Raw genomic sequence first — 26,022 nt, forward strand, 5'->3', positions numbered from 1 at the left:
CACAACACTACGTTAAATATTAAATATCTCCAATTGGATGCAATCTCCAACGCAGCGTATTAGTATTCTAGTAGCTCAATTGGTGAAGCATCGAGTAAACAGCGTAAAGGTCAAGGGTTTGATCCCCATATACTGATAAAAAATGTATGACTTTAATGCACTCTAAGTCAATTCAGATAAAAGACATCTGCGAAACGCATAAAAGTAAATATATTCAGACGAACAGCTTGTTGAGTTGCATAGAAATAATTACCTACGAAACACATTTTGAAATGGAGTACTTCCGGATTTAAAAACAGCTGAAAGGAGATAAAAAAGTCAAACATGAAGGCATATAAATATACAGAGCTCATCTGCAAGACGTGTAATTAAAACACGGAAGAAGAACCTCTGCGCAGCAACCGCATGCATGTGCTCCTTTTCTGTTCGCTGTCAGCAACAATATACGTTACTCGCAGGGAGAACGAGTTTTGTAGATAGCTGCTGCTGTCAAAGCTGTATTAGACTGGAAAATTTCAGAAAATCGCATGCCATTTCGCCGAGTCAGCATTTACACGACAATTCCGACTCCGGCGGGTGATGTTATCGGTCCAAAGGTTAAAGAAATGTGAAATGACATTTATCTAGTTCCCTATAGGATCTCAGACCCAACCTTTAAATATCTGTTTATTCTCGGCTGCGACCGGCCTCAGCAAACACGTCGAGATATTGCTGTGTGTGTTGGTGCCGTGCGGGACTCCCATCGCTGTGTGTGACCTTTCACCGCTGTAAGATATCTGCTTATTCGCTCCAGTCCAAATGTGCTCGGGAAGATATTTACAGCTTTAATTTTGCCGGCTGACCAAAACAGAATATTTTTCAACCATATCAAAGTGATCCGAATGTTCAATTATACCGTGGTAGGCCGCCACATCGTATAAAATGTCCGATGAAATTACATCATATTTATGACTAGTTGAAACTTTCTAGGGATGTGATGGTGTGTGTCAAAATGCTCCAGGCAAGAGTGTGAGAGCTCAGTTGCTCCTAAATGTTATGTGTCATAATGCAGCACAAGTTTGCGATGTAGTTCACACAACAATGAAAATACATTACTCAAACCGTTTTCACTTTCTTTCTTCTGTAGGATGCAACAAGATACTTTAAAGAATATTGGTAACCAAACATTGACCAAAATACTGGAAAAATATTTTCTCATCCACTGAGGAAAGAGTCATATACAGGTTTTGAATCACATGAGAGTGAATATATACTGACACAATTTTATTTTTGCGTGCACTATTTCTACAAAGGTCCAGTGTATGAAATTTAGCGGCATCTAGTGGTGAGGTTGTGAATTGCAACCAAAGGCTCACACCCATATTGTACCCCCATCTCCTCTTCCTTTCGAAGCACTACAGTGGGTGACACAGAACTAGTTGTCGTCATGTTGTCAAAGGAGATTATTTACGAAATGCACTCTGTAGAGGATTTTGTTGGTCTACGACTACTGTAGAAACAACATGGTAAATTCCATGTAAGGGGTCTCGTGGTGTATATAGATAGAAATAGCTGATTCTAAGGTAATAAAAACATAACGCTTCATTATGAAAGGTCTTTATACACCTCTGTAGACATAGTCATGTATATTATATTTCTGTCAATGCATCTTCCAAAAAAGACAAATTGGACCTTAAACACCTGTTATGTTGGTTATACATATTTATAGGTAGCTACATGAATTATAACACATTTTTTGTGCGGGCGTCCTCTCGAGTACTGAAGTTGCCACGGCAATGCAAAAAAACACAAACGACAGCGATATATTTATGGCCTTAGATATGAGTTTGTGTTTGTTTTGTTTGCTTTGTTGCTTGCTATGCAGTCTCGCAGCTTTTTGCAGACCACGACAACCCCCGATCCAGTTCTATCTCTGTCGTTTGGCAGAGCTCAAGCCCCCTGATGCTAACTAGCTGCCAGGCTTGTAAAATATTAAGTGCCTTGGCCTCTTATCTTTGTACAGTGCGAGGCTGAGAGTTCACTGTACTTTAAAAAGAGCCATCATAAAGATCTGCATGAGCCGTCAAACCATCACAGGACTACAATAATGGTCCTTAAGGTCAGTCAGTCAACAAAATGCTTATCGCCGTCACGTCTGAAAGCCGGAGCCGAAAACTTGCGTGATATTTGCCTAAATCAGCAAGACGGCCTTGGGGAACAGATTCTCAGACGAACAATATTTCTTGATGTGCTCTCTTGATCCCTAAGCTGATTTCAGGCGTAGACCGTACTGTAATTTGGATGTGATAACATGCTTTGTTATTCCACTAATGCGATGGAAAGGTTGACAAAGCTTTGTGAATTGTCATGTTGAGTTTGTCTCAGTGGTGTTTCAATTAGTCTCAGTCTGTTAAGACACACGAGTCAACCAGGTGTTAGTCAGAGAGTTTGTCACATAGCTGATACTTAACATTTTTAAGTGTCAATAATTACTTTAATTGGGAGAATCTCATAAGATCTGCATTGTTCACCCAAAAAGCAAGCGCAAAGTGATAAGACCTCACTTTTATTTTCATGTCAATTATGTGGTGCTTTAAAAAACTGCTTTGAGAATACATTTGAGAGTACATTACAAAACTCAAAAGTAAAATGTCCATTTTAATTTTTTGGGAACAAAGTGCTTAATTATTATGACAATGCCAAACATCTTAAAGTACTTAAAGCTTTCACAAGAAAAAAAAACCTTTAAACAAGAAAAAATTTCAACAGTTTTTCCATATGAATATAGTCTTTCACAATTATTAGCACCCCTTACACCTGTCACTGGTTTTTGCAACAATAATAAAATAGTACATAAAAAAAGTATAACAAAGTACTTGTCAACTTTCACAACACAGTATTTATATCATTAAAAAAAATAGTGGTTCATTCATTTCCGGAAAAAAGCTAATTTGAACATACAAGGTTTCAGAAGGACATCCATGATATTTATATCAAACCATTTGACAAATTTTGCAAAGACATTACAGTAGAAGTAATTTTCTTCTACAAAAGAATAGAAAATGATTCAGGTTTTGATTTGAATGATTATAAATAAAATTATAAGTTTATTTAATAAGAAGAATGTGTGTCAAGTAATTTTATTTAGTTTTTTACATTTAGTTTTATTTTACAATTTACTTTACATTAATTTGTTTCTTTTTATCTGTTTTCTTATTAAAGGACTTCTTATATTTTTCTAGAATACTCAAGACGTGTTTTTTAAGACTTCAAACAGTACCAAATCCAAAAATAGATTTATTAATAACTCTATCTTCTTACCACATTGTCCAAACAATCCAAAATCTTTTAAGACCAGCTCTTCAAACTCAAGTCGAACAGTATTGACATTATTGACTGGAATGACTCACTAATGGAAAGCTCTGAACGAGAAAGAAATTCACCAGTTTCAATGTCTCCGTTTTCTCCTAATGACACATACTTTATTTGTGTAAGCCCCTTATCTACCCAGAGAATCACAGTGAAGCTATAGTTTGGCCGTGAATTGGAAAATAGGTCTGACCTTACCTTGCCTGATTCACTCGGCATTGATTAAACGAAATTTAGTGAGAATGATCAGGTCCAAATGACTTCTCCACTCCAAACAGAGTGCACCATACCCCCCGTGTCACCTTCAGTCTCCTCACAAAAAGTCTTCTCTCAGAATGAGAGCGCCGGCGCAGAATTCACTTCCATTGTGGCCCACGTCTCTCACGTTTCTGGAAGAGACGGGGAGAGATTATTCCTTTAAGATCAATTACAGCTTTAACTGACTGAATGGTGTCAGCCCAACACGCTTAAAGACTTCAAGACAAGGAGGTGTTTTAAAAAAGGAAACCCGGGAATGGCTGGCGTGGGCGCGCCGTGATCCAGATTCTGCAGCTGGTGCGCGGGATTTTCCGCAGGCCGCGAGGACGGCTTAATTTCATCAGGCGTGTTTACGCCGTACAAACATTCCCTGCGAGACGACAATTTGTGCTTCTAATTTTGCCGTGCACGATAAGTAATTGTTCATGCACAACAGTAATGGCTCAGCATTGAGAGTTCAGAGGCGGAGTCTAATACAAGCCTCCGATATGTAATGCATTATGGGAAACAGATAATGATCTCATTAGCAGTATTTATAATTGCCATATCTAATATTTCCTCAAGCACACACTCAAGTATGATATCAGATAGGATATGAGGAACGATACCATTTCTCTTCCGCACCGGCAAAGATTTATTAGCCTGTTGCTACGTGAAAGTTCCCCTGGGCACTACAGAGTAAGGGATGGTATTCTCCAGTATGCATACTAAAGTACACAGTCACTGTTTGCCGGAGGGTTACAGAAAATGAAAATAAATTTTCATAAGTGTGTTTAAAGCGGAAAGAAGAAATATTAGAGGCAGTTACACAGTATCCTGTACACAAGCTGTATAACCTACTATCCGGAGAAAGCGTGCAGACTGCTGAATATGTGATTCTGTTGTTTATCCACCACTTTGCTATTGTGTCTGCTCTGTGTTTTGAGGAAAGTAACAGAAGGCAAAATTATCCGGCGTGTAACACAAAATATACGCCCGGCTGCTGTATGCTATCATTTCGTCTCATTTGTGCATTTTGGGCTTATTTATACTAACTTGTGCCAGTATGTAAATGTTGCTTTGACAGCTATCCCAACCTATAAATGTCAAAAAAGTGTCTAAATTGAGGAGATCTTTTCTGTAAAGGATTACAAAATGTCTGCTCTAAGCCTTCCTTCGTTCCTAGAGGAATTGAACGATTGCTTACTCACCAGCTCTAATGTGCCCTTGGTTAGCAATCGAGCTATGAGCTGCGACCGACTGCAGGAGACATTTTAGGAAAGCATAGACACATGCGGGTTTTTCAGAATGCCATAAACAGAATTTAAGGCCGATTAAGCATCTGCAATTCTAAGACCGTGGTAAAATGATATTACGTTTGTTTTATTGCAACAAAATCTTTAAGAAGTCTGAGTGTAAGTCTGTTGATGTTCAGAAAGTCAGAAAGAGGGTGAGCTCTGAAATGATTCAAATAATACAAAAGAAATAATCTAAAATCAATGTTTTTATTGTTTCTACTATATTTGTCGTACTCAACTCAACTCAACTTTATTTATATAGCGCTTTTCACAATTTTCATTGTTACAAAGCAGCTGTACATGAGACACATTGAATACAAGTATGAATTCTAAAATAGCCCCCCCGGCCAGGCAGATAGTGCAAAACAATATGCAAACGGTGGTGAGGAACCCAAAACTCCCATCGAGAAAAAAACCCTCAGGGGAACCCAGGCCCAACCAGGGGATTCCAGTTCCCCTCTGGCAAAAGCTGCTGCCTCTGCACAAGCTCAACAGTGCTTGCAAAACAAGGCTTAATAAAAATATAAAAATTAAGGATTTAAGATTATCATTAACAATCTAATAGCATTTGAAATGTTGTAGGAAAAACAAAGTTGTCGCGTCCTTTATCCAGCTCTATCCTCTTAGCTCTTGTCAGGTCACCGCTTCCCATTCTCAGCTCTGCCATCAGGTCTGGGCATGAACTGCATCCTGCGGTAACCTATATTACTATATTATAGTATTATATTTTTTATGTTTGTTTCAACTAAAATAAAATAAAAATGCTTTAGCAATTACTTTAAAATTCATTTTAAATTAACCATGGTTTACCCATAGTAAACATGGTTTTGAATTCTTAAAGGGACAGTACCCCCAAAACCAAAAAATTCTTTCATCATTTATTTTACTTATTACTAATTACTTTCTATTTCCTATATCAACATTGATTCGAATTGATTCAAGGACAGACATGAAACGCTTATTTAATTCATTCAAATAAATAACCGACCGATTACACATTAACGCAGTCATTTTAATGTTCGACTTATAATTATGATATTATTTCCACTATTGAATACATAACACAGTGTTTAGCTCAATTACATAAGAAGTAACTGTAATTAAATTACAGAAAAAATAGGAGTGATTCCTTACTTTACCTTTTCAAGGGAAAAGGAATTAGATTACAGTAACTAATTACTTACTAACTAGTTACATCCAACACTGGTCATATATGACTCTTTCTCCTGTGGAACCTAAAAGCAGATATTTTGAGAAATGTCTTAGGGGTTTTGTGTTCATAAAATGGAAGTCAAGTTAAGTTCAATGTTCACTTTCAAAATATCTTTGCAAATATTTTCCCGATCTATACCTTTAAACCTAAACAGTAGTATTACTGATGCTTACCTTCAAACAACTTTCAATTCTCAATATATGTTTCTTAGGCTAAACATATAACAAACAACAAAATCGATTGTGCTGATTTCGCTGGTTTCATTTAACCCTCGTGTACTGACGCCAATCCTCACATGTAACCTCAAGCCTCGCAATTTGAATAATTATGAATATTCTAATTAAAAGACTGAACTGTTCCTGGCACGCCAGACCTGAAATTACCGAATATTACCCCAAATAGGGCAAAATATGTAATCGCTGTTATCCGCCATCAGTTCCGAAGCCATTGCTGATATAGAAGCTCTCGGTGCTTATTATATCTCAATTACATCATCAGGCAGCCATGCAGTGTCAATTAACTTTAACTAATGAATTAAATTAACTTCTGTGGTAGGACTGACACTCCCCGCAAATCACGGCAATGATCGCAGATCACTCTGACAGCTTCATATGGGTCAACAGCCACCTAACAAGCATGGCTTCTCCGTGAAATCGCCAGGAGTTTATTAACAACAGGAGTGGAAGTTACTGCATTTTTAACTGAAGCTGACAAGTAATTCAAATTAAAGCTTTGAAAAATCAAAATTTAAGTTTTTTGGATTTAAGTATGAATAGGTATATCTATAATCTAGTGTGGTGCAAAACACTGACAAGATTCCCATTTAAAGATAAAAGCGTTTAAAACGGATCAATGACTTTTATGACATCATTCTGCACTTCAGCTTCTCATCACATTCCATGCTGCAAACTTAACACTATTGGCTGTTTTAAAGGTGGGAGGAGCCACGCAATGTTCCTGCCTCAATATTTCTGTATTAGTGGAAATTAAACAAACAGGTTACACTCGATAAGTCTACATAGAGAACACTGTTATGTAAATACAAAGCGACACCTTCTTGTAAGTTATTCAAGACAACACCAGGCTGAGCTCGATTTCTCACGTGTTGGGCAATGTTTTGCGTAGCCGCGAGCGTGGGAGTGAGGAACATGTGCTTCGAGCTTCACCGCGCTCTCTCACACGAACTTCATTCCCAGAGGAAGGATTCCCCAGTTCTCTCTTTAATATCAAAGCACATTTGCCAACATTGTAAAAGCATTTCACAGTCACTTCAGAGGCCCTGTTGTAATTCTTTGAAGTGCTGTGCACTAGAGAAGTGTGGAGCAAGTGCATGGTACTAATAGGGGAAGGGGTGGGAATAGAGGGTAGAAATAAGATTAGAAAGGTAGATGGAACGAGAGCAGGTCAGTTTGACGTAAAAAGGCCTTACAAAGGGAACCGTGTCAATTTGATGCGGACACGCGCAGCATTTTGTTTTTAAGAGATATTATTAGGAAAGTAAATAAAAAGAGGTGTATATACTGTATATAGGTACGTAGGTGAAAATAGTTTTGCTTAATAGTGTTGTTTTGCATAGTGTGAGTTTGGGAAAGAATTTTGATTTAAAACTTTGATTATTATAGTAATAATATATATATATATATAATTGTTTGCTTGCAGACAAGAGAGGCATGTAAATTCAATTAAATCCAAATAAATTTACATCGCACTATTATGTTTTAAAGTAGAAGCAGTTTTACATTAAAACTGAAAATGACTAAATATTTATAAATGTAGTGTTCACATTTCTTATATAATGTATATCTGTTTTCCTGTATCATAGTGGTGAGGGCATGGCGCTAACAATGCCAAGGTTGAGGGTTCGTTCCCAGGGGATTGCACATATTTAGAAACAAATGTATAGGATAATGCAATGTAAGTCGCTTTGGATAAAAGCGTCTTCCAAATGCATGAATGTAAATATAACTTCAGGAAATAATCCTATGAATATAGTTCTTTAAGAGACTGGTATTCTATGAGTGCTGTGATATAAGTGTGAGATGTTTAAACTCGATGTATTTTGGCACAGTGGGAATACTGTTTACACAGATCGGCATCCAATTTGTTTCTTTGTGTTTAAATATATATCATTTGAAAAAACACTGCAGCAGTAGCTCTTTAACACTCAAAAAGAAACAAATGCTCAATTTTCATAAGGAAACTTTTATATGAATTCAATTTTATTAATTTTTGTAGTAAAATAATACGTAATTTTAGACTTTTCATCATGTTTGCATTTTTGCAAAGCAGCTTAACGTACAATAAGCAAGTCTTACTGTAGTAAAAATAAATAAATTACACAATATATGGTATTATAATGGTAATATTGCAGTTTTCCTTGATATGATGTACATTGCAAAACTCAGCTGAAATATAAACAGACCAGATAAATGATTCAAATAGTGTACTGTACTGTACGTGTACATTCAAAAACCTGATGCTTATTTTAATCCATTGCTAATATTGGCTGTTAAAGTTGTAAGCTGCACGACTCCACGTTGAATTCAGTGTCGTGCAAATGAAATCTCATTTTCTCAAACTAAATGAAGGACCTTGAGGTCACGAAAGAAACCATTCCTCCCCAGAACTTCAAATATCCTGCAGTCCCCAGTGCACCGGGAGATAAAGCATGAAAAATTCAAAATATTCTTTATCGGGAGCTTGTCATTGCAAATGGGCAAAATTGAAACAGCACATTACAGTATATAGATAACTCTCTCTCTCTCTCTCTCTCTCTCTGGGTCTTCATTGGAATGCAAAACCTTCATTCACAATATTGAATAGACACACGTGAGAGCCGACGCATATTTCTTTCGACCTTGGAAACCCATAGCAACATTTTAAATTCAAGCAGAAAGGGGGAGCGTAGCGTGAGAGAAAAAGCAAGATTTCAGGATTTGAGTGAGGAAGTTTATGAAAAAAAGACCGGCCGCACCAATGCCGAAACATCTGACTCTGTTGCTTTCTTGTGGTTCTTACCTCGCTTGCCTTTTTTCTCTTTTCGTTCACAGGTGGGTTAAGCTTTGTGTTCACAGCGAAAGACCCCAAGCCTCCTTCACATTGAGATTGGGAACCCAGAGGGAGCGCGCGACCAAAGACGTTCGGTTAACCTTTAATCTCATCAAAAGACGCTCGAGGAGAGCATTCTGTGACAGAAGATAAATCAGATCCACTCTGAACCGCCGACTACACAATCAGATGAGCGGTCCATTCAATTACAAGGGATATAAGTATGAACTTTAAAAGACTGTGCCCTGCTAAAGGGTGCGTCCATTGACCCATCAACTCAGCGGTGACACATCTTGCGTCCAAAAATAGACAGGCTTGGGATAAAGCCGGGTTGCAATGTCTTCGGTTGTTGGTAATATGGCTGGATGGACCGGACAGGTCTCAGCGACGTTTCTTTTCTACCTCTTTCTGACTGCTTTGGCTGCCAGGCCCAAAGGTCCCGGCCACACGCATCTGAACTCGATCAGGATTGATGGAGACATTTCTTTGGGCGGCCTGTTTCCGGTGCACGCTCGAGGGCACGAGGGCAAACCGTGTGGAGAGATAAAGAAGGAAAAGGGCATCCATCGTCTGGAAGCTATGCTGTTCGCACTGGACCGAATCAACAACGACCACGAATTGCTTCCTAACATTACGCTGGGAGCCCGTATTTTGGACACGTGCTCGCGGGACACCCACGCTCTGGAGCAGTCTCTCACTTTTGTCCAGGCGCTCATTGAGAAAGACGGAACGGATGTGAAGTGTCAGGGTGGAGGATCGCCCATCATTACCAAACCTGAGAGGGTGGTGGGTGTCATCGGAGCATCGTCCAGTTCTGTATCCATAATGGTGGCGAATATCCTCCGCTTGTTTAAGGTAAGAAGCATTTGGTGTATGGATCTGTATTGTGTTTTTCTATTCCCTAAACATGCTACAGAGGATATTAAAAATGAGGGTACTCTTTACAGTAAGGTTGTATTTGCTGACATAAACAAATGGCTTTGCCATATTCATATTCATTTATAAATAACCACGGTGATAAATAGAAAGTGTATCTTTCTTATTAAAGTTTTGATGGTTAAAGAGACAAACTTCACCACTTACTCCTCCTCATGTCATTCCGAATCTTTACTCCTACAAAACACTAAAGAAAATATTTTGAAGAACGTTGTTAACCAAACTACATTCAACCCTATTGACTTCCATTGTATGGACACAAAACAATTTTCAAACTATCTTCGTTTGTGTACCACAGATAAAAGAGTTAAACAGTTTTTGAATGACATAAGAGTGAATAATAACTTTTCTTTTGGATAAACGAAAATGTACCTATGTTGGTCTTTTCAGCATTCTTGAAGTCAATACAAATTTCTGAGATTGGATTCTGCTGCATTTGTATCTTGCATTGGTATTCTCTGTTGGTTAGCCGAGTGGATAGCCATGTCCCATTCAATGTATAATTGATAATAGTGCAATCTGAGGTTTCTTACTTTCACTTACCAGTTATCAGGGTCACTAACATTTCCATGAGACGTCTGTGCTGCAGATTCAAAGCAAATGTTAACAGAATAGAACTTGGGTTAAAAGAATGAAGAGATTCTTGAATTAGGATACCGCACTTCTAGTCTGGCATATCTTGTTTTTTTAGTTATGGAGGGTAATGTTTCATCTTGATGAATGTTTAACTGCGCAGTTTGACGATCACCTCGGGGAGGAATCGGAATATGCAAATAAAACAGTTTTGCATCCGAGAGCAGATGCAGTTACCGTGCAATAATGGAGACGCAGGATAAATGCATATCGCGGGTTGAACGTGATCTACAGTAGCGTGCCTCACGTACATAACATGAATTGTTCATTGAATCTGTGAATTTTCAAAATGAATCCGACAATACGAGGCTAAAGGAACGATTCACATTTTGCGGCTAAAACCGCACGGAAAATGCGAGCCGCTGCGCTTTCTCTTGTCAAATGACCCCCTGTGCCCGCACGATACTCTGAAAAGTCGACATTTTCAATCTCGAAGCGCCATTGACGCACCTAGAAAAAATGTGCTCCCTATTTGCACGCCTGCATCGTGTCTACATTTACATTTACATCTAGGCATTTGGCAGACGCTTTTATCCAAAGCGACTTACATTGCTTTATCCTATACATTTTACGTAGGTATTTGCAATCCCCTGGGATCGAACCCACAACCTTGCGTTGTTAACGCAATGCTCTTACCACTGAGCTACAGGAAAGTGGTATATTAAATATAAATATTCATTTAAAATAATGAACTTGCGCATGCAAAAGATGCGAAATGTGACTAGCCCTTAAGATAAAACGCTGGCAATGGATGGTTTACACTTATATTTGGTGCTGTATAATCTTGGCCAGATGAGGAAAACTTAGAAGATACCTTTCCGTGCAAACCAAAGAGATCCTATCTTTTTTCATTTATGAACAAAGAATGCGTTTGATTCTGAAGATCAGATTTGCGTCTGTTCACCGCACAGGTGTATGAATAATGCATGACTCTGTGTTTAGCTCAGAATAGCACTGACCTGGCATCAGCGAGGCCTATTCTCATTCATCCCTCGACCATGCTGCCCAGAGACAGATGCCCGCCGTTTAATGGATATTTACCCTCTGAAATGCCGTCTACACTGTGTCATTCATCAGCCAGAGAGACTTGTGATCAAAGACAGATCGCAGGCGGAGCATCACCGCAGCGGCGTGTGGAGATGACAAGTCTCGGGCACGTTTGCTGATACAAGCGCGTTTAAAGCTCGCAGATAAACACTGGAGTTAGTGCGAAAAGAAGCAGCAGGTGCAGCGGCCAGGGAGTTCTCGCTCGTAAATTTGCTTAGCAGTTTTGTGTAAACCCTCTTATTAGAATCTTCAGATCACCGGTTTTACAACACTTTCTCTTTCAGACGTCCACACCGCAGCCTGAGCCGCCTCGGCTGCGGTTAATGAAAATGCATCTCGACCGTAAACCTCTCTGCGCTGGCACTCTAGACATAACTGCCTCCCAGTCATTTGCAATTTCCTCTGCTCATCCTCAACATCGAGTCTTTTCTTCCAGAATGTTCATGGCCATTTTACCAGAAGCCTGGAAAGATTTTAGTCGGCGCTGATGTAATCTTTTTATAATCCACTTAGATAATGGGTTCAGCTCTGACCATCACAGTACAATGTATAAAACAGGGCTGGAAATATGGAAGAGAAAGTGCTCTTATCACACCGCACTCACAAAAATGTAAATACAGCGGGTTTTTTGGGTCATGTATCATGGTACTTTAAGGTCATTTAAAGAATTCCATGTAAATCCTGTAATATAAAAAACATCGAAGTCATTTTTGTTTACCAACTTTCATTAGCGAGTCCATTGGGTGGCCATATTTTGGAATAGCTTCTATATATCTACGTTAACTGTACTTACCAAAAAACACCAAAACTACCAAAATCTCAGAAGCGGGACGTGATAAAAAAATGTATATAATCTTTTATTACTTTGATTATCATTTAGTTTCTCAAGCTCAAATAAGGTCAAAACTGTGTCTTTCACATTGGTTCAACACACCCATACTGTTTATACTGGGAAAATGTTTACCATCATTGTTCCATGGTATTACCATACTTACTTGTTTGTAATTGTCAGAGGCCATCTGTATGCATAACAAGGTAAAGTATAGGGTTATAGGCTGTAAATATCCGTCACATTTTTACGTACGAGGAGGTCTAAAGATGCATTACGGGGTAAAAACTGTAAATATCTGCCACATGTGTAAGCATGAGGAGGTCTTTAGATGCATTAATGGGTAAAAACTATAAATATCTGCCAAATTTGTACGTTTGAAGAGGTCTATAGATGCATCACGAGGTAAAAACTGTAAATATCTGCCACATTTGTACATAGGAGGAGGTCTAAAGATGCATTACGAGGTAAAAACTTTAAATGTCCATCACATTAGTACGTAAGTGGAGGTCTATAGATGCTTTAACGGGTAAAGACTGTAAATATTCGCCACATTTGTAAGTATGTGGAGGTCTATAGATGCTTTAACGGGTAAAGACTGTAAATATTCGCCACATTTGTACGTATGTGGAGGTCTATAGATGCATTAACGGGTAAAGACTGTAAATATTCGCCGCATTTGTACGTATGTGGAGGTCTATAGATGCATTAACGGGTAAAGACTGTAAATATCCGCCACATTTGTACGTATGTGGAGGTCTATAGATGCATTAATGGGTAAAGACTGTAAATATTCGCCGCATTTGTACGTATGTGGAGGTCTATAGATGCATTAACGGGTAAAGACTGTAAATATCCGCCACATTTGTACGTATGTGGAGGTCTATAGACGCATTAACGGGTAAAGACTGTAAATATTCGCCACATTTGTACGTATGTGGAGGTCTATAGACGCATTAACGGGTAAAGACTGTAAATATTCGCCACATTTGTACGTATGTGGAGGTCTTTAGATGCATTAACGGGTAAAGACTGTAAATATCCGCCACATTTGTAAGCATGAGGAGGTGTATAGATGCACCAACGGGTTTAAAACTGTAAAAAAAGATTCACATTTGCTTAAAGAAGCGATGTGTGCTTGATGGAGTCAGGCACAAGTTTTGTGGATCAGCAGAAAGATTTTTCGCAGCAGACAGTTCGCACTGAATTTAACATGCTCTCTGACCAGTGGCAGCTTTCGGCCTCCACTAGCGTGTTTCACTAGTTTTCAATTATTGAATTTAAAGCACTGAGGAGTAGGAAAAATGCACACTTGCATACGGCACATATACACACGCACCAGACAGAAAGAAAACTGCACACTCCAGCAAGAACACACAACTCGAGCTGGAAGTTTTGCCACCTACGAGCAGTTTAGGGGGTTAACAAAAAGCACTTTCCCCAGCATAGATTTGGCAGTCCCGGCCTTTTCATGATTAATATTTCACATCAGCGTTACATAACAGCAGCTAGGAGCTGCAAATTAGCCTCCCTCAAACATCTATGTATTAAAATATTTCGACAGCGCATTGAGAGTAACAGACGGGACTCAGAGTTTTCTGACATTTGGCGGCATTATTTATTTAACAAGGGAGCTGCTCAGTCAAACTCGCAGCAGTCATAAACTTTACAGCTGTGTCCTCTCACCATCTCTTATTGTTTAAATCAAATGGAAGCTTGTTTGGGATTAATCGCTGAATTTTCAGGGCCAAAACGACTCGAGATTAAAGCATCCAAAGCGTTTTGGGTCTGTGAAATGTTTACCACCATTAACAATGTTCGGTTACAATCTCTCAGTTTTATAGCTATAAAGCGAACTCTCTAACTTGGGTGTAATACAAACAGTGCGTTAAAATTTTATGTTGTGGCAGGACATCTGAATTGCTATTACGGATGATACTATTACTCTGGGTTCAAAGATTAGACGTGTATACTTTTATTTTAGTGTGAATATTGACTTGAAAGATTGTAGGTTTGTTAGCTGTAGGTTTTGAAATGACGTTCCAAATTATGGAATCCATGACAGACAACATAAAACTCAAAATAAACCTGTCATTTTCTTAATGCACATTCTGGTCATATTGTGAACGATTCGTCAAAGTTGCATAATGAAAAAAGTTTGTCTGTATATCTTTTCAAAATGTAATTAAACAACTTTTCGTCTTCCTGTGTCACATTTGACTCAAATCAATGCTCAGTGAAGAATGATCAAATCCTTTGATTTTCATTCGCTCAATATCCGGTGCCACTTGAAAATGTGTCATGTCAACAAAAGGACTGCGCACTGTGTTTTAACTGTTTGTTATTAAAAACAAGTCAAGGATTTAGATCAATTTATTCCTATTGCAATCACCTGCCAATACTGAAACTTTGCATTGAGTTTTATATTTGCTTACTTCATTAACTCAAGCATTCTGTGTCCGTAAACTACTAAATTGTAGGCCGATGTTATTGTCCGCAGAGTGGTTAAAATGCTCATTTCTCTTTCTCGCCCAGACGCTTCGTGGAGGCAAGTCTTTTCATGACAGAAACTCTAAATGGTTGTTTGTGCGTGTCTGGATGTTCGATTGTTTTAGTCATAGTGAGTAATAAAGAGTCGCGGGGAGCCACAATCCCATCTGAAGGGTCACAATAACAGATGTTAACACTCTGCCTTAAATTGACCTGTTTCGCAGGTTTTGTTTCCCCTCAAACGCCTGACAAAAACTACTTTCTTTTCGTCTGCCTTGCTGTTTCTTTTCGCACGTCTCGCTTCGGAGAGTTCAGACCACAACTCTAACACTCAGTAACTTGTGAAAAGTCACAGCCGATGGCTTTATTTGACATGATGTTGGAAGAGAGAGCTGGGAGATTTTGAGATAGGCAATTAGGAAATGTGGTTCACCTGTATGTCAGTGAAGGAATCTGTCTACATTCACACCTGAAAGAGGAAGACGCACCAAACTGAAAGCAGTTTTAGTGAACAGACATATCAGGTCGGGTTAGGAGAACATATTTCACCAGTGTATTCATTCTCCAACGTATCGTAAAAGCTCTTAGATTAATCTCATGGCGGTTTTCGCGAAGTTGCAAGCACACTCGTTGTTGCGTTGTTGACATTTAGAACGAATTGCTGAATGTCCCTCAGACAATGGCAATTGTTTAGACCCATACAAGAGGGAAAATTGCAATTGATCCACACTATTATCTGAGGCATTGGACCTTTACATATAATTTGTGGTTTATGTGCGAGCTTTTGAATGAAATGAACAAACGCTCTCATTGTTGCTTGCATCATTTTAATTATTTGCTGTAAATTTAACCCAATTGTAACTCAAAATAACATCTAGTTAAATTCTCAGATGTTGCTATTTCATGTCTCAGGAGATGTGATGGAGTTTTCCGCTGTGTTTCATTTAAGTATCATCAGTCTCAGATCTACATAATCTGGATTTGAATTTGATGTGAAATGTTTGAATTCATACTGAGATCTATAATAATGTTGACTTTTGAGCTTTTTTTGTGACTTTTTTGAGATCTCTTCTGAATGGAGACATTTGTGAGATTTCGGACTCTTTTTCTCAAGAGAAATATCTGAGACGGAGATGAGACTTAACGTGATGGTTCACCCACAAATTCTGTCAACATTCACTCACCCTCTTCTCATTTCAAACTTTTTGTTAACTGGCACCCATTCATGTGCATTAGTTTTGTGTCCATACAATAGAAGTGAATGGGTGCCACACTGCGCGGTTACCAACTTTCTTCAAAATATCTTCTTTTGTGTTCCACGAAGGAAAGAAAGTCATACAGGTTTGCGACGACAAGAGGGTGAGAATATGATGACAGAATTTTAATATTTGGATGAACTTTCCCTTTAAGTTCATGCGTTTCAATTTGCTCTCAATTCATTGATCTCTAATAGAGCGTTTCCACCAAAGGGTTTATTCGCTTGCGTGAATAAATCGCGCTATCCCCGCATAGTTGGACGTTTGAACATTTTGAATTTACTCGCTTCATTCGCATGTGAAATTCACTTCTCAACAGACGCGTATTGATGTCATGGGAGGGGCTTTGCCAGGTGGCTCCGGTCTTGTATATATATAGCACAAACTGAGTAAAGAGCGTTTTTAGAACTTAATAGATTGTCCGACCTCCTCACTCAATTTCTTCCAAGCAAGAACCTTTTTATTCTTGTTCCGAATAAAAGCAAGATGTATCATACAGCTCCAGGTATCCACATACAACAACGATGATTTTGTCCTCCATTGTTATTTCTGATTTCGTTATTTCATCTTTAGAGGTTCTGAAAAAAACACCCTACGTCAAGCTCTTTTTTCACAGCAAACCAATGACAGAGACCTGTCGTTTCCATAACAACATGCGAGGAATGTGATTGGTCGAGAAGGCTAAATAGGGAAAAAATTAAATGGTGGCCAAAACAACCTTTAGTTATCAGTTAGTTAACAAACCTTAGTTAACAAAGGTTAGTTTTGTTTAAATTTTAGTTTAATTTTCACTTTCAACGATTGCATTTCGAGCAAGAAATTGTTATTATAGTTTTTAAATGTTTTATAACCTCTTACAAAGATGCTCTGTTTATAATTCAAAAAGACTTCCGTCACGTTTCTCTGGGCTGCCTTCGCGTGCACAGAAGCTGCCTCTGAAGTCACAGCGTTCGGCTGTTATTTGTAACCAAACGTTGCCAGCATTTTGTTTTACTAAAAAGGCGCTTTTGTCAACTTTTCCTTTTAAAAAAAGAAGTCAAGTCTGAACACGGCCTTACGCATCATATGAACATTGTCGTTCTTATGATTTTGATTCTACTTTAATTTGCTGTCTTTTCAGCTGAAGTTATGTCAAATAAATAGTCTCTTCTACTGTGTGAGAAAGACGGCTTTTAGCCATCAGCAGAAAAACACCACGCTCGGTCTCTTTGATTTCCGAAGAAAACTTGCCTTCATTTGAGTAGCTTGCTTACAGGTTCAATTTGACATTTCCTTTCTGTCTTAAAGAAGGTTGCATCGTAATAGCCTTTCACCTGAGAGATCCTCCATTTTTCAATTACACCGACCCAGCGTGTGATCATGTTCCCTGCACCTTACAAACTGATACTCTACGGCAAGAGATTGAAGTGACAAATTAAACATAATTTCCCATTCACAGTGTCCTACTGGTTGCTTGTCAGAGGACTTTCTTGTATTAATGTATAAGGTATTACAGATGTTTGCTTTGAAGGTCAAGTGTGTGAAATTTAGCAGCATCTAGCGGCCAACGGCTCACTCCACACCTCCTCCCTTGCTTTGGAAGCACTACGGTGGCTGACACAGGACTAAAATGTCGTAACGTTTTGCTTTGTCGAAAGAGATAACGTATTTACGAAATGCGCTTTCTACAGCAGTTTGTCCGTTTAGGGCTACTGTACAGTAGAATCAACATTATGAATTTCATGTAAAGGGCCTCGCGGTCGGTGAATATAGATAGAAATATCTCATTCTAAGATAATAAAAACATAACGCTTCATTATGTAAGGTGACAGAAAAATGACACGCAGTACTGTAAACACTAGTCACTGGTGCCATATTAAGATTGAATTTGAATGTTTGCACCAAAACTTCAAGATTCATAATAACCAGCCACAATACCTCGGTCTTATTCACAGTACTCAGGCTATGCTGGTGAAATTAACATACCGTATGTGTACATTTCCCATTGATTGTAGCAGCAGTTAATGTCAACAACGGATCAAATAATAGAGAACCGTGTTATATCCGGGCGTGTATCCAAACACAATGGAGACGAGTACAGTTTGTACATTTTAAAGAGGCGATTCAGGTATCTGGAGTGATGGGGGATGCCAGATCTCAGCAGATAATTGCTTCAGTTACAAAACACCCGGCATAAACACTAACCAGATACCGCATGCGATTCAACAGGGCTATTAGTTGAATTCTCCCTGACTGTTTGTAGCATTTGTTAAAATGCAATGTTAAATACCATAGTTGGGTCTTGCTTTGAAAAGATGGATGATTTGATGTCTTTAAAAGGAGAGTTCACCCAAAAATAAACAAATATTCATTTTATGTTTACATTATTATTTATTTACTCACCCTCGTGTCATTTTGGTGAACACAAAAGTAGATATTTGGAAGAATGTCGACAGCCAAACAAGATTGAGACTTCCATTGTATGAATACAAAACTTTTCTCAAAATATCTTATTCTGTGTTCTCACATACAGGTGAGAGTTTTTTTCAAGATCTCTTCTTTCAGTCATTACAATAAGCAGAGATCAGATGAAGTTTTTTTATGAAGACGGCAATGAGTGTGTCTTCATCAGGGTTTCTGCAGGTTTCACAAAGTCAAATTTAAGACTTTTTAAGACCTTTTTTAGACCTTTAAGAATAAATTTAAGACCTGTATCACAACATTAAAAACCTCACACACAACATTCCCAGATCAATTTCTTTCTGCCACACAAAGCCGTAGCTTCAAAAATGTTTGTATTTTAATGAGCACCAGAGGTAGCATTTCATGGCCATAGGAAACTACGACCTGATTCAAATTATTGAAGCCCTAGAATACAATACACCAGTGAATTTAAGACTTTTTTAAGACTTTTTAAGGCCTAAAATTTTGATTTTGAAATTTAAGATTTTTTTAGTCTTTTTAAGACCCTGCAGAAAATAAACGGATATCTATGAAAAATCAGCATATCAAAGAAACTTGTTTTCACGTGTTTACATACATATCATGGAAATTGGAGACTTGCCAGGTTTCTTGCCTACAGTGACGTCAACATCGATAGCCCGTCTACTAATAAAAAACACGACGGGAAATTGGTCAGGAGCTGTTATTTTATATCACATCTCATTTCCACATTACCTACAAATGCAACAATCATTTTTCATTTTGCCTTTTCCACATCGACTTCATGATTCGAGATCATACTTTTACGTACTCCTTTATTTTACTGCAACTTCCTTTGCGACTTAGCTATTGCGCTGTCAGACATTTGCACATAAACAAAACTGAGAGAAAACCGGTAAAGCCGTGCAGCACGAAATCGGAGGAATGGGCAAAAAACTACTCTACCTCTGCCCAGCGGGTTTTGCTTGAGCCATTTATGAGCTTTCCCTGATAAAAGAAAAGCGTTTTACACATTTACATGACCTTACTTGTTATCAGCTTATTAAGCATAATCGGAGTAAGATTCTTCCACAAACCGCATTGCAGAGTCTTCCAAGTCTAGCTTTTCCAAAACAACACAGTCGCACCTATATTAGCTAATGCCTTTTTTTTTATAGATTATTTTATAAATTATCTTATAATTTCAGAAGGAACCTTTCGGTGGGGAATAAACCTGTTCCCTGAATCAATCTTGTACATTTTTTTGCTGTTCTGTGACAAATACCGTTCTCCAGAAACATTCATTTCACTCAAAGTTTTTTTAAAGAACCTTCTCTTTCTTTACTTTTTAAAACATGAAGAAACTTTTTTTTTCGCCACAAAAAGCCTTTTGTGAAATAGAAAGCTTCTTTGAATGTCAAAGCTTCTTTATGTAACCATTTTGACAAAAACGATTGTTCCGTGGCATCGTGAAGCCCATTTTTTTTTAAGAGTGTGCTTTTTACATTGAGCGTGATACTGTACCCGGTTGCATCGCCTGACAGATAGTCACGCGGTCCAAACTTCTTCAGTGTCTTCAGTGCAGCCCTGTAAAAGTGAATTAGTGTAAATCTGCCCGGGGTGATATAGCTAATTCAAGGACTGAATCATGTCCTCTTAAAACAAACCAGACTGATCCGCCTGTAGTCGCTGTCATGTTGAATGAACGCAGGAAAGGCTCATTTTGTTTGGTAGGGAGCACATCTGAGAGCGAGATTACATATAATCGCAGCGGGCTGCCTCTTTTTCTCCAATGCTTGTGTGCTTTACATTTTTCCGTCGGCTTTTTTCTTGCGTGATTTGTTTACCTGCTGCATAATGCACATGTAATTTGTGTTTGTTTGCTTGTACACGGCAGGGTTCGGGAGTCTGGAATCACATTCATAAAATCAGGTCCTAGAAATAAGCAAAGTGAAAGTATTTCGGGAAATGCTTCTTACATAAAATGAAGTATTTTGTATTCTGCTTTCATTTTCAAGTTGCAGATCTGACCGTGTTAACTCAGAATAACAAAAGGTCAGAATTTCGTGTTTTGCTTTCAAGGCACACGTGAGATGCTCTTTAGAAGATGCTCAGTTCATGCTGATATGACATGGATCAACGGGTTTTGCACAAACGTGCGGAGTTCATGTCGGCTCAAGCGTATGCTGCCATTAAAGCAAATGGAGGACTCGACAAATTCTAGGAAATGTATGCTCTATCATTTAAATTGTTGTGCTGATCATATTATCTGTAAGGGACAATTTTGTATTGAAGTAGAAAAATGCAATATAGAAAGATAGAATGATCTCATGCTTTTGTAAAAGAGACTAAAGGATGAATGCACCAATCCATGGACAAATGCATGAATGAATTTAGAAATAAAATAAATCATGAACAAATAAATGCACATACTGTATAAATGAATGAATGTACAATGTGAAGGAATGAATAAAATAAAAAACGAACAAGTGAATGAACAGGTGAATGAATGAATGACTTTTTATTTGGCAGTAACTTTGGAGAAGAACATCAAATTGAAAAGGAGTCTGAATGTGTGGGTTGGTGGCAGGTTGGACTCCTCCCATTTGCTTCTGACCGCCGCTGAACTTGGGAAAACTCATTGGAGTGCCCTTCCCGCCAGGGATTTCTCTAGTATACTTGTCACGGCGCTGAAGCTGCTCGCAGATTGTCTTCGACTTCCATTCCACCTCACTTGTCAAGGTGGTCAATTCCCTCAAAGCAAACAGCCCCCTCCCCCTTCATCCTATTACTTTATCCTTTCTTTTGAAATGTGCGGCGGCCCCAACAACAGCCTCACACAGAGCGGGAGCTTACGCCTCTACCTACACCAGATACGATATCACTGCCTTCATCTCGCAGATTTCTACATCCAATCATAAAACAATGCAACACATTTCAAAGGCTTAGTTTACCCAGAAAGGAGAATTCTGTCTTTCGCACACCAGAACGTGGTTTTGAACCGGTGTGACTTTCAATCCTCTGTGAAACACAAAAGGTGAACTTTGATGAATATTCAGAACGCCTTGTTTCATATGATGAATTTCAATGAGGACAGGGGTAGTCAAAAAATGGCTGTGGAGCTACAAATACATACACGATATTTACCATTATTTGATCAATTTGATATTTATTTATCTCATATTTGTATCAATGTATTTAATGAACTTGTGTGTGTGAGGCCTTGTAAACCATACAGCATGGGGACCAAATGCCCCACTAAGATAATCACGCCAGTGATGTTTGACCATGTGGGGACGTTTTTGGTCCTCATGAGGAAAACAGCTTAATGCTTATTATTGATGCTTATTTAAAAATGTAAAATTGCAGAAAGTTGTCTATGATATTTAGGATTAGGGTTATGGGATATATTTACAGTTATACTGTATATACTGTGCACATAAACAAAAAACATGTCTATGGAAAGTCGACATGGAAAGTCCCAACATAAGTGTAGTGTGTTGGTTTCTATTCATTGTGAGGACAAACAATTCATAGTCATTATTAAACATGCTACTTGATGTCTATTTTAAAAATGTAAAATGCAGAATGTTTTCTGCAATGGTTAGTTTATAGGGTAGGGTTATTAGGGGATAAAATATACAAATAAAGTCCCCACAAACAAACGTGTGTATAAAGTCGCAGAAATAATTAAGAGACCAATTAAAAAAATCTAAATTTACTATTTAGATGTATATGTGTAAAATTATTTCAGTTTTTTTCTGTGAACTAGTAACAACATTTCTCCCAAATTTCAAAAAAAATATTGTTTCTGTTTGCATTTATTTGCAGAAAATGAAAACTTGAGAAACAGGTAAATATATCAGAAAAGTTCTTCTGTTTGTTTGATTCCTCAAATACTGAAAAGAAAACAAGTTTATGTTCACTTTTGAGCAATACACCAGTATTATTTCTACATGTACAGTATTTAGGAGAAGTTCCAAAATATTTTTTTGTCATGCTGGCAGTCTTTCACATTGCTGTTGGATGATTTTATATCACTCCTGAGGTTTGATTTTGTTGAAACTCAAGAGACACCGGACTGGAATGGGCACAATACATCTAGAAATGCTGTTTAAATAAAAAATTTGAATGGTCTCTTTATTTCAGCGGCTGTATATACAGTATGTGTGTGTGCAGGGGGTGTGATATAGGGTTGTGTGGGGTGTGATATACGTGTGTAGTGAAGTTTTGCTTTTCAGTCAATAAGTGTCTTTCACCCCCTCTCCTCCAATTGTCCGTCATATACAATTTTTTTCATTATCTAATCAATTCACAGTAAATATAAATACTTCTAGGTCAACTGGTAGAGCATGAGGCTGATAACACCAAGGTAATAGGTTTGATTCCAAGGGAACGCACTGATAAATATAAATAAAAGTGACTCAGGTCCCCCCTCTTTTTTTTAACTTCTCAATAAATATTTTTGCATCGTGTAGACAGACAGTAGTCGTCTCAAAATTCATTTTAAACAACTGAATAATTACATCATAATTTGTGCAATCTGTTTAAAGTCTCAAAACTGGATTCAAACACACGACACCGCAATAGCTTTGCAAGTTAGGAGTTACAATTCGGGATGTAATAATATTATCGATGTCGTGTTATCGTAGTAGCAAAATTGTCTCCATATTATTGTGACTGTATAAAACGATAGGTCTTCCGGTAACATGGAGAATGTTAGAATTTTTTTCATTAAAGGTTTTATTAAAGGTTTATTGTTTTTATGAAAGAGAGATATTTCGGTCATTTGACCCATCTCATGCAATAACTCATACCCCTAAGCAACAGTTGTGATTAGAGGATGAAGAAAAGAGGATGCTTATGGCACGTTTCCAAGTCATCTATGTCATTTTAAATAAAGCAATAAATATTGCACCGTGGACTTTAAATACCAAGGTATTATTGTGTAGATTTTGATACTGCTAGTTACCATAGAAGCCAGATGTAAAACAAAACCTTTAAAGATAACGAAAATACATGGAAAAAAAATCATAATCCAAAAATATAAAGAGACTGTGATCTATTTCACCCAAACACCATCTCAGTGTAAAAATATTCTGTTTCTCAGTCCAAAAAAACCCGCATCACGGCCTACCGAGATGAAACTTGGCTCTGAGCGATTCATTTAAATTTCATTTGAGCTAACAAACCTTTAAATTGTAAAGCTCGCCAGCCATTTTCATTGTCTGTTGCAATAAATATCTGTCCTTCAGGAAAAAAATGATAAGAATAAAGCAATTCATTATTTCTCTAGTGGAGCTCCTGTCTTCCTTTTTATTGTTAGAAGTGTGCGCAAGTCATTCTTCCCATGCAAATATTCATCCTGGCAGACGTGTCAATGAACATCTTCAGAAATGCCAAAGTCATAGATCACTCCACAGGCAAAGGTGGTTTCTCAGCTGGAAACGGTTTGATATATACACGTAGTCCCTAACAACACATCTTTTTAACAACAATGTTTTTTCAGCGTGTGTTTTCTAAACAAAGTCAACCTTTATCAGCGCGGCCATTTATCACTGCGGCCGTTCCTTTAAACCGATTGTTGCTGTTTGCTTAGTTGGTTCACGAGGCACTGTGGAAACCAGACAGCGTCTTACGTTATTTGCATGCCGTGCAGATCCGTTCTTTCCCGACAGCTTCTCGTGATCGAGCTGATAGACTATGCCGCCCGTCGAATCCGTCTTTGCTCAAAGAGTCTTGGCGAGGGGTGTACACGCTCCTCATTAAAGTCTTAGCTTTCTCCTTGAGAGCCAACCTGAGACGTAAAGCTCAGCGCCGGGGAGCCATATCAGTATTGATTTAACACCTCATTGAGGGAATGACAGCTGAATCAAGATTAACGTTCCTGCTCAATATCTGCGTGCCGTGCCCATTCCTCTTCAACCCCATTAGTCGAGGGGTGATAGCCAAGCCGGCCAACAAATCTGTTTACACTGTCAAGCGCACTCAATGGCAAACGCACCCGCAGCAACGGGCCGCCTTATGAAAGCATTTCATTTTCTCGGCACCGCGACGTTGACGGATAAGCTGCGTGCGGGGTCTTTCTTCGTCACGTAGTCTTTCACGTGTGTACCGTCATCTCTTTTAACCGCATGCTAGTTAATGGGTTGCTTGAGAGCTGTTGGCTCGATTGGACATTTTTGTAAAGGTAGATTTGGGTGGGTGTCTGTACTTGTATCCAGCTTTTTGTCACATCCAATTCGACCGCGGCACTCAATAGATAAGCTCACGGCTGGGATGTTTGCGATGTAGTGGAAACGTCTTGTGAGCAGGAGTTTTCATTTCGGCTGTCATCGGAGGTGGGAAGAGACGGTAGAGATGTTCTCTTCGACGTTGAAAGTGTTTCTGGTGTACCTGTAGCTCGCTGTCCATTCCAATGATTTCAAATAAAAATAAAAATAGAAAGACATGTTTTCACTCTTCTGGTGTGATATATAAGTGCAATTATAGCTTATTGAAATCAGGGGTAAAGTGGAAAAGAATGTTTTGTGTATGTACTGCGATTGTATTCACGACCTAACACAGCCTCAAATGCATATATAAGTGGTTAAATTGCTTTTATTAAGAAGTTGCCATGGTTACGATCGATAAAGATGTAAAAACATCAAGGACTCAGGTGATTATTTTTTCTTTAGGCAAAATACTTCAACTCCATCTGTCCATTAGAGGATATAGTCGCCGACATGTAAACATTTCCGTTAATAGAAAGCGTTGACGGGAGGTCGAAAGATCTTTAGAAAACTGTAGAAATGCCTGACTCATATTTGTGGGCTTATTAGTGGATATAATTATCGTCATGACTGTACACTTATCCATCGTTGCGGTTATAAAAACACACGATATACTTTCGCAAAATGTACTGAATGTAAAAATGTTCCTGTTGGATGAATAAGTGCACATGAAGCCGTGCACATGAAGAGTCTTGGTAGAAATGGCTTATTAATGTAAACACAGCGGGTTTGTCTTATGTGAACGTAAACAGACCGGGCAAATAAGAGATTTATGTCAAAATTTCAGAACTGAGCATTAAACCGTGCAGTATGAATAAAGCCTCCCGCTGTCTTTTATGCTGTTGATATTACTCAAACAACAATATTGACATGAATGAGAGAAAACCAATCACCGCTTCTTATTTGGACTAATTGTGAGTGTATTGAATAAATCTTTACTACACTTAGCAGTGTCTGCTTAAAAACACTTGAAACAAGTCCTGTTTCTTCTTAATTAGTTGATATATATATTCAT

At 38.3% G+C, this 26,022-nt stretch overlaps 1 protein-coding gene across 1 annotated transcript in view; it reads left to right on the forward strand.

The window, feature by feature from the left end:
• Positions 1 to 26,022, forward strand: part of grm4 (glutamate receptor, metabotropic 4) — a 159,965-nt gene that overhangs the window by 35,632 nt on the left and 98,311 nt on the right. The window contains exon 2 of the mRNA XM_056750805.1: positions 9,147 to 9,999. Coding sequence (XP_056606783.1) covers positions 9,481 to 9,999 — 519 coding nt within the window. The 5' untranslated portion in view covers positions 9,147 to 9,480. The remainder of the gene's footprint in view (positions 1 to 9,146; positions 10,000 to 26,022) is intronic.

This window comes from Triplophysa dalaica, chromosome 6 (genome assembly GCF_015846415.1).
Source record: "Triplophysa dalaica isolate WHDGS20190420 chromosome 6, ASM1584641v1, whole genome shotgun sequence".
Taxonomy (NCBI): Eukaryota; Metazoa; Chordata; class Actinopteri; order Cypriniformes; family Nemacheilidae; genus Triplophysa; species Triplophysa dalaica.